The sequence below is a fragment of the Elephas maximus genome, chromosome 5 (assembly GCF_024166365.1).
Source record: "Elephas maximus indicus isolate mEleMax1 chromosome 5, mEleMax1 primary haplotype, whole genome shotgun sequence".
In the NCBI taxonomy this organism is placed as follows: domain Eukaryota; kingdom Metazoa; phylum Chordata; class Mammalia; order Proboscidea; family Elephantidae; genus Elephas; species Elephas maximus.
In genome coordinates, this window is record NC_064823.1 from 150,334,484 (window position 1) to 150,350,097 (window position 15,614).

At 43.9% G+C, this 15,614-nt stretch overlaps 1 protein-coding gene across 11 annotated transcripts in view; it reads right to left on the reverse strand.

Moving 5' to 3' along the window:
- The window catches only part of CPEB2 (cytoplasmic polyadenylation element binding protein 2), a 71,110-nt gene extending 55,760 nt beyond the window's left edge, over positions 1 to 15,350 (reverse strand). For 3 of the 11 annotated variants that reach the window (XM_049886490.1, XM_049886488.1, XM_049886485.1), the window contains exons 1-4: positions 13,422 to 15,350; positions 9,890 to 10,180; positions 9,055 to 9,144; positions 2,051 to 2,141 (exon numbers count right to left, since the gene is read on the reverse strand). In XM_049886490.1, the coding sequence (XP_049742447.1) occupies positions 2,051 to 2,141; positions 9,055 to 9,144; positions 9,890 to 10,180; positions 13,422 to 15,128 (2,179 nt within the window). In that variant the 5' untranslated portion in view covers positions 15,129 to 15,350. The other 8 variants (XM_049886493.1, XM_049886492.1, XM_049886491.1 and 5 more) reach the window with 5 other exon arrangements.
- Between the last annotated feature and the right edge of the window lie 264 nt (positions 15,351 to 15,614).

The window sequence follows — 15,614 nt, forward strand, 5'->3', positions numbered from 1 at the left end:
TCCCTGAAATAATACATGTGGTACATAATGCTCTCCAATTAGAAAAGGAGCTCTGTCACCGTGACAACTCCTGGGGGGCGGGGATGCGTTTTCCCCTTCCCGCGTCCCTTGGCTTAGCCAAAGATCATTTTTTCAAACATATGAATTCTGAATTCACTTAAGATGTTTTATTTTGGTTTGGTTTTTTTGGTTATTAATTTCCTCTTAGATATATATTGCTTCTGTCTCCTTTGTCAAAGTCCTCTCTCTAGGTTTCCCTCCACTTTTATTATAACATGGGCTAGGAAAAAGAAAAACTGAGATAATTAATAGCACCGTAGCGAATATTTTCTCTAGGATCTGCAGAAGGCTATTTTTAAAGAAGAGTGGAGAAAATAATAAAATACTTTTCATTATCCACTGGTAACAGTTAATAACACTGACTTCATCATGTACCAGGATTTCTGAGAGTTTTCTTTCTAGAGATGCCAGAGGAAAAAAAAAAAGGGAAAGTTTTCTTAATCACAAGCTACTGGTTTCTGTTCTTGAAACAGTGGTACCAAGAGAAGTGCCACCAGACCTGTCAGTTTAACAATGAAAAAGAACAAGACCACAATATACAGGTATTCAAAACACTTGACTGGATTGTGGTTAGAAGCAAAAAAAAAAAAAAAAGGGGGGGGAGTATAACTTTATTAGTTTGTGAGGAGGAGTATCACTGGTGTACATCGTCAACAATCACCAATGTTCCCATGAGCTTCTCAAACACCTTAAAATCAAGGAATTAGACAAGAAACTCTCTTACAAGCAAAATGCAGAAACATGTGACATAAATGGTTAGATATCTGATTAGTTTTATCAATTTAGCTCCGTGCCACCACCCTGCTACCAACACTGAAGTTCTAGAGTTTTGAAAGCTAAATTTTGCAAGATAATCCATGGTCTTGACTCAGTGAGAGAGCTGAGCCAAAGCAAACCACTTAGACTACTCCCACATTCCTGGCCCACAGAAACTGTGTGAGATAATTAATGTCTATTGGTGTTGTAAGCTGCTAAATTTTGGGGTAATCTGTTATGTAACAACAGATAACTAACAATCTCTCAGCATTCCTGTTTATATAGTTTACCAGAGATTTTCATCGTTAACATAAAAGGCAATGAGATATATTGTATAAAGAAATGCAAAATGATTAGCAACATTTTTTTTCATCTTATACACATAACATGTACACATGAAAGCAAGTATATCAATGGAATTATTTTCAGACTCCTTTAACAGTAGTGAAGGTTGCTATCGTAAATTAGTGGGATGATTTTTTTTCTTCCTAATTTACCCAACTTTTATGAAGAACCGTTCTCCACCTCGAAGAAGCTACCATAAAATAATCTCTTTTAAAAGCCTACGTCATTATAAGAAAAATAGGGAAGGCGGTTTAACTTAAGATGATTCTAGGTTCGAAACACTGCAAACTGTGAATGTTAAGTATTCCAAGAATTTTTTGTAATATTTTTGTATTTTGATGGAATTTTAGAAAAGTGACTATAATATACTTTTAGATCTCTTTTTCATCCTTTGGTGAACTGTAGAGCGTGCTTTCCAAAGAGTAGCTTTTTCTCGAATTAGAAGCAAACAGTTTGGGTCTACATTTTCTCTGTATATGGTAAGTTGGCATAAATCTAAACTACAATGAAAAAAGTACCTTTCACACACACACAAAAAAAAATTAGCAAATTTATAACAGATTATAGATGTCAGGTTGTTGTTATTAGGTGCCGTTGAGTCTACTCTGACTCACAGTGACCCCGCGAGACAGGGAAGAACTGCCCCACCGAGTCTTCTTGGCCGTAATCTTTATGGAAGCAGATCGCCAGGTCTTTCTTCTACGGAGCTGCTGCGTGGGTTTGAACCACCAAACTTTTGGTTAGCAACCAAGCGTTTAACCATCTGTGCCACCAGGACTCCTTAGAGATGTCACAGGGGCTATACAGTGCTCATTTTCGTATTAAAACTGTTAAAATAAGCAAACTGGTAGATAATAAAGTTTTTTTTTTTTTTTAAATTGTCACTTACCCTTAAGAGGATCATGCTCCGCTCTCATAATATCAATAAGGGAATTTTCCAAAGAGTGCATGTTCAAACTGTCATACATTCTACTTCGGTCCTGAAAGAGAAGAAAATAAATCTCTCAATATAATCTATGCAACTTTTTCAGAAAGTCATTATGAAAGTATTCTCTAAATTCTCTTACATAAAATGAACGGGACATCTGATTAATATATTATTATTAATCAGTTTGCATCCCAAAGCAATGCCAGTAACTCAGGATCTCCTGAGTTATCATCCTTCTTGTATTGGACAATATACGCAATATATTTATCTCTAAAATCTCCTATCAAGAATGATCTAATTTCACTGGCAATATTAATGCAATACAGTAAATTAATTTCTAGTTTTATCATTCTCAGCTTACATGGATTCCGAAAATGTTATACATATAGAAAAAACCTTCAGTTGTTTATTTAACGCATAAACTTGTCTCATTTATCTAAAAAGATAACACTGACACTTGAAAAATAAATATTTTGGGGAAAAGAACTTAATTCCATATTGCACCATACTTTAAACATCTATCAAACATTTTACGTTGTTTGACTTTGTGTCTGAATAGATTTTCATTATAATGAATGCACAGACATCTAATAAAAATCAAAAGCATGAAATACTAATATCAGACCAAAGACCAATTCCTAGAATATCTATATCTAAATGTCACTCTCCAAGTGCTCATCTATTGATTTCTGCACTTCTAACCCCTCCCCTTCCTCTCTTAAAAAAGGGCGGGGTGGGGGCAGATGAAAAAGGACAGGGTAAAGTATCCCCATCGCACTAAATTTCCTACTTCAAAATAGGACGAAGTTGCTATCTTTTGTGCAGAGAGGACTCTGTAAACCAGCTTGCTTATTTACAAAGAACAAACCTGCTGTCCATGAGTCGATTCTGACTCACAGTGACCCATTAGGACAGAGTAGAACTGCCCCATAGAGTTTCCAGGGAGCGGATAGTGTATTCAAACCGCAGACCTTTTGGTTAGGAGCCAAGCTCTTAACCACTGTGCCACAAGCTTCCTTACTAGAAGAAAGGAATGTGATTCTTTAATGTTCATGAATTTACACTGTATTCTATTCTGCTCAACATATACTCATTGTATGGAAACAAATACATATGGGGAACTACCTCAGCAAGCTCTGGGCAATGCCCCCCACATAACCTGGGAGTCTTTCCCCAAAGTCCTTCCATGCCAACCCCCACCCATTTAAGTATGTGTGTATTCATGTTTGTGCAAGTGAATGTGGGGGAGACAGAGCATGCCATTTTAAACTCTCCAAAAATGATTAACACAGGAAAAAGACAAGGTTAGAATAAGAATGAAAGTGAGGAAAAAAGTCCCAATAGAAATCAGAATTAAGCACTTCAGAGCAGGATTCTTAACCTGGGGCCCAAGAGCTTCAAGAGGGGCTTTGAATTCTCTGAGATTATACGCAACACTCTGTACGTGTATAAACAGTATTTTTTTTTTCCAAAAGAAAAGGTTTATAGCTTTCATCAGCTTCTCAAAGGGGTCCACAACCCAGAGAACAGTGAGAAACTGTCCTTTAAAAGCTTTCTTAATTATATGTTCATTTATTTATTTTAATGTTTAAATTGGGGTTGTAAGTTCTTTAAAGCTAGAGGGGCAGATTTAGTATTACAGACTAAACAAGTTTCAATGGCTAATTTTTGGAAGCAGATTGCCAGGTTCTTCTTACTAGTCTGTTTTAGGCTGGAAAAAAGAAACCTGGCATAGCTTCCTGCATCACAGCAACGAAAAACCACCACAGCACAACAGACAGACAGGTGGTGGTCGTGCAAATTACCACGGGTTTAAAAACTAAACAGAAATCCTGAGACAATTTTAAAGTAGTCATGAACACACCAATACTGATTAGCATCAATAAATGTGGAAAACCACAGCAATGTAACTTACAAAACAGCTAAGAGATTTCACAAAGATAAAAATCTCTGTGAGGAACAGTTTATCCTTAACCTATTTTAAAATACGAAAACTATCTGGCACAGAATCAACTAACTGGGCTTTCAGGACTGTTATTACAGAATCCCACAATTAAAAAGCAGGCAAAAAAAAAATGATCAAAACAGATAGGTGAAAAAAGAATAATTCATATTCTATTTTATTGTTTTTCTTAAATGCAGACATTTGCCACAAATACTTATGACAGCTTCCCTAAAGTCCTAGAAAGACTGAAGACACAGGAAGAACAAAATAATTCTAATCTTGAAGAGAACAGATTGTAAATGCTAAAAAAGGACTAAGACGGTCAACGAATACTATTAGAATTAGTACAACAAAAGGAACTCAAACTTAATTAAAACAGAGCTTTTTGATAGAATATTATTATTTTTGTTTTTCAGGTACTTAAAACTCTATTGTATTTCAAAAGAAGTGGTCAAGCAGAGCCTTTTTCTCTTGAAAATGAAGTGTTCTTTCAAATAAAAAGGAGGTGAATTACAGAAAAATCCTATGTTCTCATATTTACAGATATAACAGATACTTGAGCATGTATTCCTCTGCCTAAGTAGAAAGATCAGCTTTTGTTATATTATCAATGTCTGTGTTTAGTTCTCCAACTTTTACTTTAAAATAGAAAGCAAAGTCATGCTAATATTGTCACAGAAGTTAAATGCTGATTACATTTTCCTGATCAGTTATTGCACCATGCTGAAATAGCAGATGATGTGCTCCTCAGCTGTTACACAACGTAGCACTTCACCTCACACTTTCTTGCATCATCCTCTAGTTGTTTCACATGTACGCCCCTTATTCACCCAACTAGTCTCAGCTTCTCAAAGGATTCCCCCATACATCCCAAGGGTAATTAAAACACTAATATTTTTATACACAATGCACATATATTTCTTGAAATTCCTTTATTATTTCTGAACCTGAACAAAGTGCTGTGACAGTCATTCTGAAGACTGGAAAAAAAAAAAAAAAAAAAAGCCCCAAAAGGGCCAAAGTATACCTAATGAAAATGAAAAGACAAGAAGAAAATACTTGAGGTAAGAATGTAACAAGCACAAGAACTGCACACAGGATAAAAAAAAAAAAAAAAAAAAAACCCACTGCCATCGAGTGGATTCCAACTCATATCAACCCCACAAGACAGAGTGGAACTGCCCCCATAGGGTTTCCAAAGAGTGGCTGGTGGATCTGAACTGCCAACCTTTTGTTCAGCAGCTGAGCTCTTAACCACCACGCCACCAAAGCTCCGAACACAAGATCCAAACATGTTGCCATTGAGCCTATCGCGATTCATACCAACCCCATAGGACAAAGTGGAACTGTCCCGTAGGGGTTCTAGAGAGCTGCTGGTGGATTTGAACTGCCAACCTTTTGGTTAGCAACCAAGCTCTTAACCACTGTACCACCAGGGCTCCAAACACAGGATAGAAAACATAAAAGAGAAAGAAGCGTCCACTGCCTGAACGTGTATACAACAGTTCATTCTCTCTCATTTTCAGTAGCTCTAACAGTCTGATGCCTGGCAACATCCCTTAAGTTCATCTGGCCTCAGAACCACTCTGTAAGGAATGCGTTTATTCGATGAAACACTGGGCTGGTCTGCTTTTTGTGCAAGGTGAATAAGGACTTCAAGTAAGTTGTTTTTATAAGGGAGTTACATAATTATCATTTATCATAAATAGTATCATAATAGCTTGGATATTGAAGATTAGAGGATAACGGCTTCAATTAATTCAAAGTAGTTTATGTGTCACGCTCCAGCACTGCAGGCAGAACTCTTGGTAAGAGCAAGAATCTGAAGTCCAACATCCTGACGATCTCACTGCTAGAAGGCAGTCCGACATGCAGCTTACACAGCTTTACATGCTGTGTCACACATCTAAAGGCTGGACACTGCTTTGTTTACAGGGAACTGAGGCGCCACATATAAACTTGTAAGTAATAATAACCTCAGCTACCAGTGTATTTACTTTTTGATTTAAAATATTCAAGTATTAATGAATAAGTACGGTGATTCTAATTGAAAATTCTATTTTAAGGTTAATTCAGAATTCACATTTTTGAGTATGATTTCTTACAAGGGTAACTAGCTAGCAATGTTTTAAAATAATTCTCAGCCTTAAAGAGATTAAGACAAACATCTTAGTTATTTTAAGTCAGAAATATGCATGACAATTTACACTTGCGTTTTTTACAAAGTTTTAAATCTGAAGCTTTAATCGACTACTCAACAGTAACGGGTTTAAGGTTTATTAAAAAGATAGCTCATTTAAAAGAAAGAAATAGCAACCCACAAAATTTTATATACAATTGAAATAAAACCAAGCAGACTATACCTTTCCCATCTTGCCATAGGAGCACCTAAAGTGCCCAAGTATTAAGAATAAAACTTTAGTTCTAGAAGTTAGTTAATTTTTTAGGCCTAATCAGTTTGAGGCTAAAAGACATAAAAAGTTAAGTGTTTCTAAATAATGTGTTTGTTAACTAACACTTATTAGTATTCACATGTTTTTACATGATAAAAAAGGTAGAAATGAAAATAATATACCCAGATATTTGAAAGCCTAAGTATTTTCTATAATTTTAATTTTACCAAATAGTGAGAAACTACCCAACAGTTTAAGATACCAATGCCAGTTTGTAGTTGCTGCTGTATTTTTAAGAATCTTAGCTTCAAATACCTCGACCTTTTATTGAAAGATGGAAACACAGAACAAATTATTTATAACGACCACCCTTAGGGTGCTTTTAAGACCAGCTGGGAGGTTTTGGGGAGGTCATATACTACCTCGGACCACTGCCCATCCCCTTCACCCCAAGAAATCAAGATCCTTGCATTCTAAAAATAAGGGGAGGGAGGGAGCAGAGAAGGAAAAAAATGGCCAAAACAGACCAGGTAAAGTGTAAGAGCTGGCTAAAAAGGCCTTAGATGGCCTAGTTCTCTTCCTTATAGGAAAGGAAATGTTGACCCATAAGATCCCATCCAATGTCCCAAAGATTATGAAAGGATGAGGAAGAAGATCCAGTTTTCAGACCACCTTTCCTTCTAGTTCGCATCACCTTTCACTGTCTTTATCTTTCACTTCTGTCTTCAACTTTGTCATATCACACCTCTGCCGAAGAGTCCACAGGGAATGCCAATATCTCAGCATTAAAAAAAAAAAAAAAAAAGTATATGTGTGTATACATACATAAATGTATATATATATGCTGTTGTTGGTTATCATGGAGTAGATTCTGATTCATAGCTACCCCATGTGTTGCAGAGTAGAACTGCACTTCATAGGGTTTTCAAAGCTGTGACCTTTCAGAAGCAGGTCACCAGGCCTATCTTCCTAGGTGCCTCTGGATTCAAACTGCCAACCTTTTAGCTAGCAGTCAAGCACTTAACCATTTGCACCGCCCTTGGACGTACACATTTATGTATGTATATGTGTGTATGTGTATATGTATACCTTTAAGCACCAAAATCCTTTTTCCTAAAATAAATCTGCCTAAAATGCCAGGTTACAGAGTAGGCAAAAGCAAAGTGGCTCTGGTTGAAGTTGGAATGGGAAGACTTTGTCCCATGGGCCCTTCTACAAAACTGAAACCATCTCAATAACTTAGTTTCTCAATATCCACAACCTTCCCGCATGGACCCTTTTATGCTAATTAATCTTTCTTTCTTCTCCACAGATATTTATCACTATCATGTATGTACTCAATTGTTTCTTCCTGCACATACTCTTAGAACAGTCAGTTCACTTCCTCTCTCAAAACACGTCCTCATCATCTTCAAAATAATTATAACTTTCCTCTTCTAACATACCATTTCCTAGGTATTTATCTATTTGATTTGACCAACATAGTGCTACCATACAACTATCACTAATATGGCCTAACTGGGCCCCGAGTAGAGAGGTGAGTAGAAAACAGATGGATAGCCAACTTATATTAACAAGACAATAAATTACAAATTATATAAGGTAACTAGTATTTCTAAGGAGAGATCCTGACAGGACTACTTTGGTAAATAGGTAGAACTTGTCTAAAACAGCTGCTTGTGATGATTAATTAAAGTTAGTGCTACCCCTCTAGATTACAACCCATTTAGAAATGTATTATTCATTAGCTTACACAGTCCGTATTTGTAAAATCATCTCATGTTGACAAATTAACTAAGGAAGAGCTTTAGCTAAGGATAACATAGCTCTATTCAGTGGACTTCCACAACGTCAAGTCTGTGCTCTTTCAAACTTGGACTCTGTAAGAAAGAATCCTCATATTTAAGGACTGGGTTCTCTATTCGTTCTATAATCATCTTTATCACCAGGTATCAGAAAATACTTAAATTCAGTCTACTGGAAGTTAGTATTCTGTAACCACCCAGGGCGTGAAGGTAATTTGATTAAGACTGACCCCCAGCTTTTTGACTCAGAGTTACTCCGTAGAAAACTGATTATTTGAAAGAAGACAATAGAAGAGCAGTAACAAAATTTAGAATGAAGTAAATACTAAAGTTCTTTATAAAGGTGAAAAAAACTAAGACAGGGCTTTACTAGAAATATCTCAGGACAAACGTAGCAGATTTCATGACAAAGATTTACTAGAGACTTCTAAAAAACAATCATGAAATGTAAGGTTACACGTTAATTAGACATACGATTTTGTACCTAACTTCAGTTAATTCTTAAAGCAGATAAAATCCGTTCAGCTCAACTGATGTTTAAAGTCAGGTGCTCTTATGACCCCAAGTTTTATTAATTCCCTTTTCTAAAAACAAATGTATTATGTGTTGGAAACATAAAATGATTACAAATTACTTTTAAATTTGAAAATTAAGCATTTTATATCAAGCAGTTTAAATCGAGTGACCGTTACAAAACAAATTGTTTTAATGTCCTCTGACATATGCTTAAATAGGCATAATTGGAGAGTAATAAATCCTAATCATAAAATAAATACTAAACTCCTAGCCAAAACCCTGAAAAACACACACTGTGCAGCCTACCTGGTCTATTCTGGATGTCCCGGCTGCAGTGCACCAACTATCTTGGAGTGAATCTGAGCCCCAAGCTGGCAACTGCAAACTAGATCTCACCTTCAATAGCATAGAAGTTTACATCAGAAAGGAGCAGTTCTCTTCCCAACACCCACCCACAAAAAAAAAAAAAAAGAGAAAACAAAAAACAAAAAGTCCAAAGGTCTTTCTAACTTGTTTGTTCTGTCCTCTAAAGGTTTAAAACAAACAAAAAAAAAAAACTCATTTGAAACAGCCATCATGAAATTTCATCAACCTGTAATATCAACAACATACATAAAAGGCCTGAAAAAAATGTCTTATTACTATAAGTATTAAGGCCACATTTAGAAACAGTCACTGAACAGTGAAGACAAACACGAATTTGATGTAAAAAGTCCTGATATTATTTTGCCATAATCACAGCTATACTGAATACTGTATGCTAACATACGTATAACTGATCACAGTTAAATCTATGCACAATTGTGACAATTATGGCACTTTTTAGTTTAGCTATATATTTTTTTTTTTATATTACAGGAGAAACACATCTTGGTGGCCTATTGAAGTTGAATAAATAAATTCTTAAGAAGCTGCCAATTAAAAGCTTCACTGTATGTTAAGAAATACAGTAGGTTTTTCTACAGTTATGAAGCTTATTGTGTTTTGAGAATTTTTTTACATGCTCAATTACATCCTTTGATAATTATTCTATGCTTAAAACCTAGAACTTCATTTCTTTAATCCATTAATTTTACCACACTAATCTATCACCCAACTTTCTACTTTGAAAGATTAACATTAGAAATAGTCGTTTACATACCATTCTTACCTGTAAGGGTAAGAGTGTATTACTATTGTTGTCTGTTCTGAACACATTATCTTCAATCCAAGATTTTGGAGTCAGCGATGGAGTAGAGCGAGTAAATTTCGGTGGTGCTATGACATTACCAGAAAATGGTTTCTTCAATGGAGATATCTGATTCATAGTTCCTGGAATTCCCATGTTCCCAGTTCTACGATGATCTCTGCCATGCATTGCTCCCCAGGACATACTTCCAGTGCCCCAGCCACTGCTCTGATGGTTGCTCCAAGGAGATTGTTTCAGAAGAGGCTGGAGAAAACACATCTATTTAAAGTATACGCATTTCAAGTGTTTATAATTCAAGTTCAATTTCGATATGAACTAAGAATTGATAAGTGAAATATATAAAGGTAATAAGGCTGGTTTATAAAAAATAGTAAGCTTACGACCTTGCTAGATTGAAAACATTTATTCAATGCTATTGGTAAATTTTCACCATCTTGTCGGCCATAAATCATAATGTAACAAGCATATATTTTGTAGCAACTGCTAAAATAAAAGCCACTTTTTTTCCCTTTAGAGGGAACTGTATATACATTAAGTATGGAGAAAAAAAATATATACTTTTAAACTGATTAATTTAACTCTGAAGGTCTTTAAAGATATAAGCTGCATGGTGATCTTAAAACAAACATTCTGCTAGGCACAAGACTAAATGCATGGTCTTTACTAAAATTTCCCAGCCATGTGAGTTAAATAGTTAGACTTTGGACTCCAAAACACATTGTACCACTACAAAACTGGCTAATGATAAAGTTTGGTGTTACTCTGTTGCACAAATTAGAAATGCCTTTTAGAACAGGGAGCGAGATAGGAAATATGCCATTTAAAACTTTTAAAGTATTTCATTCTAGTTTCAGTGTAGATGCTGATAAAGTGTTTCTGTTTCTATTTCACTTAATTATGCATGAACTATTAAGCAATTATCTGATGTTACCCCTAGGTGGATCCACTGAGATCTCCTAACAATAAACAATTACTACATGTTTTGATTTTTCTAGTAGAGATCTTAATATAAGTCACCATTTAGCTTATTCATTTTCCAAAGTAAATTATATTTCAATCCAGAGCCTATGGTAAGAAAAGTGTTCAAAGAATGGAAAACTCACAAAAAGGCTGTAATTGTATAGATCTTTTTTTAAAAAAATTATTAATTGCCAGCTATTTTACTGCTAAGCTTTCTAATTAGGGTTTTATATTTTAATAGCTCAGTCTGAGGTTGAGCAAAAGGAAGCATGCAGTTACTATAAATCAATACATACAGCACTCTAAAAAATCAAACCCTGCTTCTTACAAGACACATTTTTAAATATCTGAGCTATAGTGCCTATTTTTAAACCTTGCACATGTAATATAATTTAAACAGTTAAAGGAACTTGAACAAACCTCTTCTTTCTAGATGGCCTTTTCTCACTAAATTAGATTCACTATTTGAAGTTCTCTTCCAGTTATCTAAAATTCCATATAAAAGCTGTGTGAACACTTACTACTCCATTACAAGACCCACCGCCTTAGTACAAAAGCAAATAATACTTAAAATATGGACCATAATAAATGTTCTTCTAACATTCTATAAATCATGGCTTTAACAATGGTAATAATAAAACCTATAATTTTCTGTAGCTTGTTTCCAGTTTGAAAAAAGATACTGAAACACAAAATATACCTACTATGTTGCTCAAGATTAGGTAAATCATGGAAGAGCAAACTATTTCCAAATTTGATATTTTTATTCCTTATATGACACACTCTCCTTTCTCCGTAAGAAACCAGTCATTCAACAACTGTTAATTTTTACTTTGGTTAATACAGATTCATAGTATCCACCTTTTAAAAAGGTTAACCCTTTAAAACTTTAACCAGTCAATGGAAAAAGTTATGTAAGTAAACACTGATTAAGGTCAAATTTTTCTTCTCTGTCAATCCTTAACCACATTATCCCAAGCACCTTACCCCAAGCAGAGAAAATGGCCTTAAACAGAATGGTCAGTACAGTAAACGCTGACCAGATTAAAAACACTCCTTCAATGTCAATTATCCGACCCAGCAGCCACACAAGAAGTGAAGGTGATAGGAAGATGATCTTGATTCAGAAAGACCCCAAATAAATAAAACCTCGACCTGTTATTTCATGATTACATCACCCACTTAAAATATGCTGTTGTTAGGTGTTATAGAGTCGATTTTTGACTCACAGCGACCCTATACGACAAAGTAGAACTGCCCCCATAGGGTTTCCTTGACTGTAACCTTTATGAAAGCAGATTGCCAGGTCTTTTTCCCGCAGAGCCTGCTCGGTGGGTTCAAACCGTCAACCTTTCCGTTAGCAGCCCAGAGCTTAACCATTCCAAAACCAAACCGCTGCCGTCGAGTCGATTCTGACTCATAGCGACCCTATAGGACAGAGTAGAACCGCCCTAGAGAGTTTCCAAGGAGCGCCTGGCGGATTCGAACTGCCGATCTCTTGGTTAGCAGCCACAGCTCCTAACCACTACGCCACCAGGGTTTCCAGCTTAACCACTACCCACCCATTAACCACTAACCAGCCCAAATTCAAGAGAAAAGCTAAGGTCCGAAAGACGTACTAGTCTTCTCCTCAGCGAACACACGGATCCCGGACTCCAGGCTTTCAGTGCTTTTGTAAAAGCCCCAGCCACGTCCCGCCCGCACGGCCGCCCCAGCTCCAGCCCTCGCGCGGCGGCTCGGTTTTCGCCCGCTGAGCCGCCACCGACGGTTCCCGGGGTCAAGTCATCTGACAGCTCCCGCAGGTCCCGGGACCAGGCCGCCGGCCGCCTGACTGGACCGGACCGGACCGGACCGGACCGGCCGGGCGCTGCCGGCTCACCCCGGTCCCAGCGACGGAGCCGCGCCGCCGGCCGCCTGACTGGACCGGACCGGCCGGGCGCTGGGGAGCGGACCCGCCCGCCGCCGGCTCCGGCCTCTGAGGCGAGCTCTATCGCCGGCCAAGGATGAACCAAACAAGCTCTCAAAAAAAAAACGGCGTCTCCGCCAGTCCCCTCACCGGCCACCGAGGAAAGCCACGGGCCCACACGCACCCTCTCCGGCCATCGTTTCCCCGGCCCCGGTTCGCCTCCCACGGCCGCTCCTCGGCTCCTGCCGCCGGGACCCTCCGCCGCGCCTCCCGAGGTCCAAGAACCGCGGGCCCCCGGGCCGGAGGCGGCTGGCGGGGCCCCTGGTTCGCGCGGAGCCCGGCTCCGAGGGACGGGACACACGACGGACGCGCCCGCCCGCCCGCCCGCCCGCTCCTGCCCCCGCCGCCCCGGGCGTTCGACGGGGCGCCCGGCGGGGCGTGGCGGCCAGAGCGACCCGGCTCCGGAGCCCTCGCAGCCCACGGTGGCCGGTGGCCGCGCCGACCGCTCGCCGCACGCCCCGCCGGGGTGTGTCCCGCCCTCGCTCCGGGGAGCGACCCGCGTCGCCTGCCGTCTGAGGGCCGCGGCGCCCGCCCGCCCGCCGCCCGCCCGGCGCCTACCTGGTGGTGGTTGTAGGAGTTCCTCTGCTGCAGGAAGGCGGCGGCGGCCGCCTGGTGCTGCTGCTGGAGCTGCGGGCTGACGGGCGACCTCCGGCTCTGCGGCTGCTGCGGCGCCGCGGGCGGCGGGGGCTGCTGCTGAGGTAAATTCATGGCGGGCGGCGGCGGGGGGGGCACCGCGGCCGCCGAGAAGGGGCCGCCGAAGCCGCCGCCGCCGCCGCCGCCGCCGGCCGGCACGCTGAGCCCCGCGCAGCCGTGCGGCGACACCGGCGAGAAGCTGGGGAAGAAGGCCGGGTTCATGGACGACGGCAGCCCGGGGTAGAAGCCGTTCTCCGAGTCGGGGCTGGGCGGCGGCATGGCGCTGAGCGGGCCGCCGCCGCCACTCGGGGTGGCGGCCGAGGAGCCGGGCGGCTGCGGCGGCGGCTGGGGCGGCTGCTGGGTCGGCGGCGGCGGCGGCGCCTGGGGCGGCGGCTGGGGCTGGGGCGGCGGCGGCGACGCGGTCTGCACCGACCAGGGGGTGCCGAAGCCGGGCAGCGGCGGCGGCGACGCGGAGCCGCCTCCCCCTCCGCCTCCCGGGGGCCCCCCGCCCCCGCCGCCGCCGCCGCCTCCGCCGCCGCCGCCGCCCGGGTGCGAAAGGTCCGGGCTCTGCAGGCTGCTGAAGGCGCCCGCGCCGAGCGCCCCGCCGGGTAGGAGGTTACTAGAACTGTTGAGGAGAGGGTGGTTGGGGGACTCCATGGAGCCCGGCGCGGGGTTCACCGGCGGCGTCGAGGCGGCCAAGCCCGCATTGGGGGGCTCGGCGGCGCTGCCCTCGCCCGCGGCCGGGGTCTTGCGAGGGCTGCCCGCGCCTCCGTGGCGGTGCCGCGGGGCTGCGGGCGGCGAGGGTGGGAGCTGCGGGAGCGGGGGCAGGTCGGCCAGGCGCTGCCGCGGGGCGAAGTCCTGCGGCGGGAGGTGCTGCGGTTGCGGGAGCTGGAACGGCGGCGGCGGCGGCGGCGGCGGCGGCGGCTTGTGCGGCGGCTGGCGCTGGGCGAGCTGCGCCGAGCGGAGGAGCGGCCCGGGCGGCGGCGGCGGGCTGAACCGGCAGAGGCAGTGGAGCGGCGGCGGCGGCGGCGGCGGCGGCGGCTTGGAGTCCGGAGGGTGGGGAAGGTGGGGGGGGCTGAACTCTTTCCTCTTCTGGCTGCTCAGCTGCTGCTGCTGCTGCTGCTTACTGAAGTCCTGCGGGGAGGAGGTGCGGCAGCAGCAGCGGGAGGAGGCGGAGGCGGAGGCGGGGTGGTACAGACTCGGTTTGAAGTCCTGGGAGGGGAGGAGGTGGGTCACACCCGCGTTCGTGCCGCCGCCGGGGTGGTGGTTGGGGAGTTTCTCCGCGGCCGCCGCCCCAGAGAGCGGCCGCGCCGGCTGCTGTGTCAGGCCCGGCAGCGGCTCATCCTGCATGGTCTGCTGATGCGCCGGGAACGGGGAGGAAGAGGAAGCGAGCGAGCTGCCTGCGCGGCCGCAGCCGAGGGGGATGGAGAAGGGGGAGGCGGCCTCCGAGAAGCCGGTGACAGGCAACGGCGGCGGCGAGAGCGGGCAGAAGGGCGTGGCAGAGGGCAGCGGGGCGGTGGCCGCGGCAGGCCCCGCGGCGTAGGGGCGGTACGGCCCGCCGCTGAGTGGGGTCCCGGGGCTGCCGCTGCGGAGCGGGGCGGCCTGCAGCAGCCCGAACCCGAAGTCCCTCATTTATCAGGCCGGCGGCCGCGGGAGGAGACGCGCCCCAGCCCCTGCCCTGCCTAGGACGCCGCCAGATCTGGGGCGGCGCGGCCGTGGTGGACGGAGGGGGGAGTCAGTGAGACAAGGACACCGTGATTGAGCCGAGGGACGACCGACTTCGGCCGGCCACCCCTCACGGCGGTCTCCGCCGCCTCCCGAGACCGGCTCGGGCCTCGCCGCCGCTGCCGCCGCCACCCCGGTCGCTTAAGAACCCCGGAACGTGCGTCAGCGCCACCTCACAATCGCTCCGCCCCCACCAGCGCGTCCCGGCACGCGCGGGCGCGAGGCCGCCCCGCCCCCTGCCCCGCCCATTCATTAATATGCAGAGCTGCTTCGGGGCGCGCGCACGCTGTGCAGCTCGCGCCTCCGGGGGCGGGGGGAGAGCGGGAGCGAGCGGAGCGTGCCCCGTCAGGCCCCCGACGCGGAGAGGAAAGGGAAAGCCGGTTGGAGGGGCGG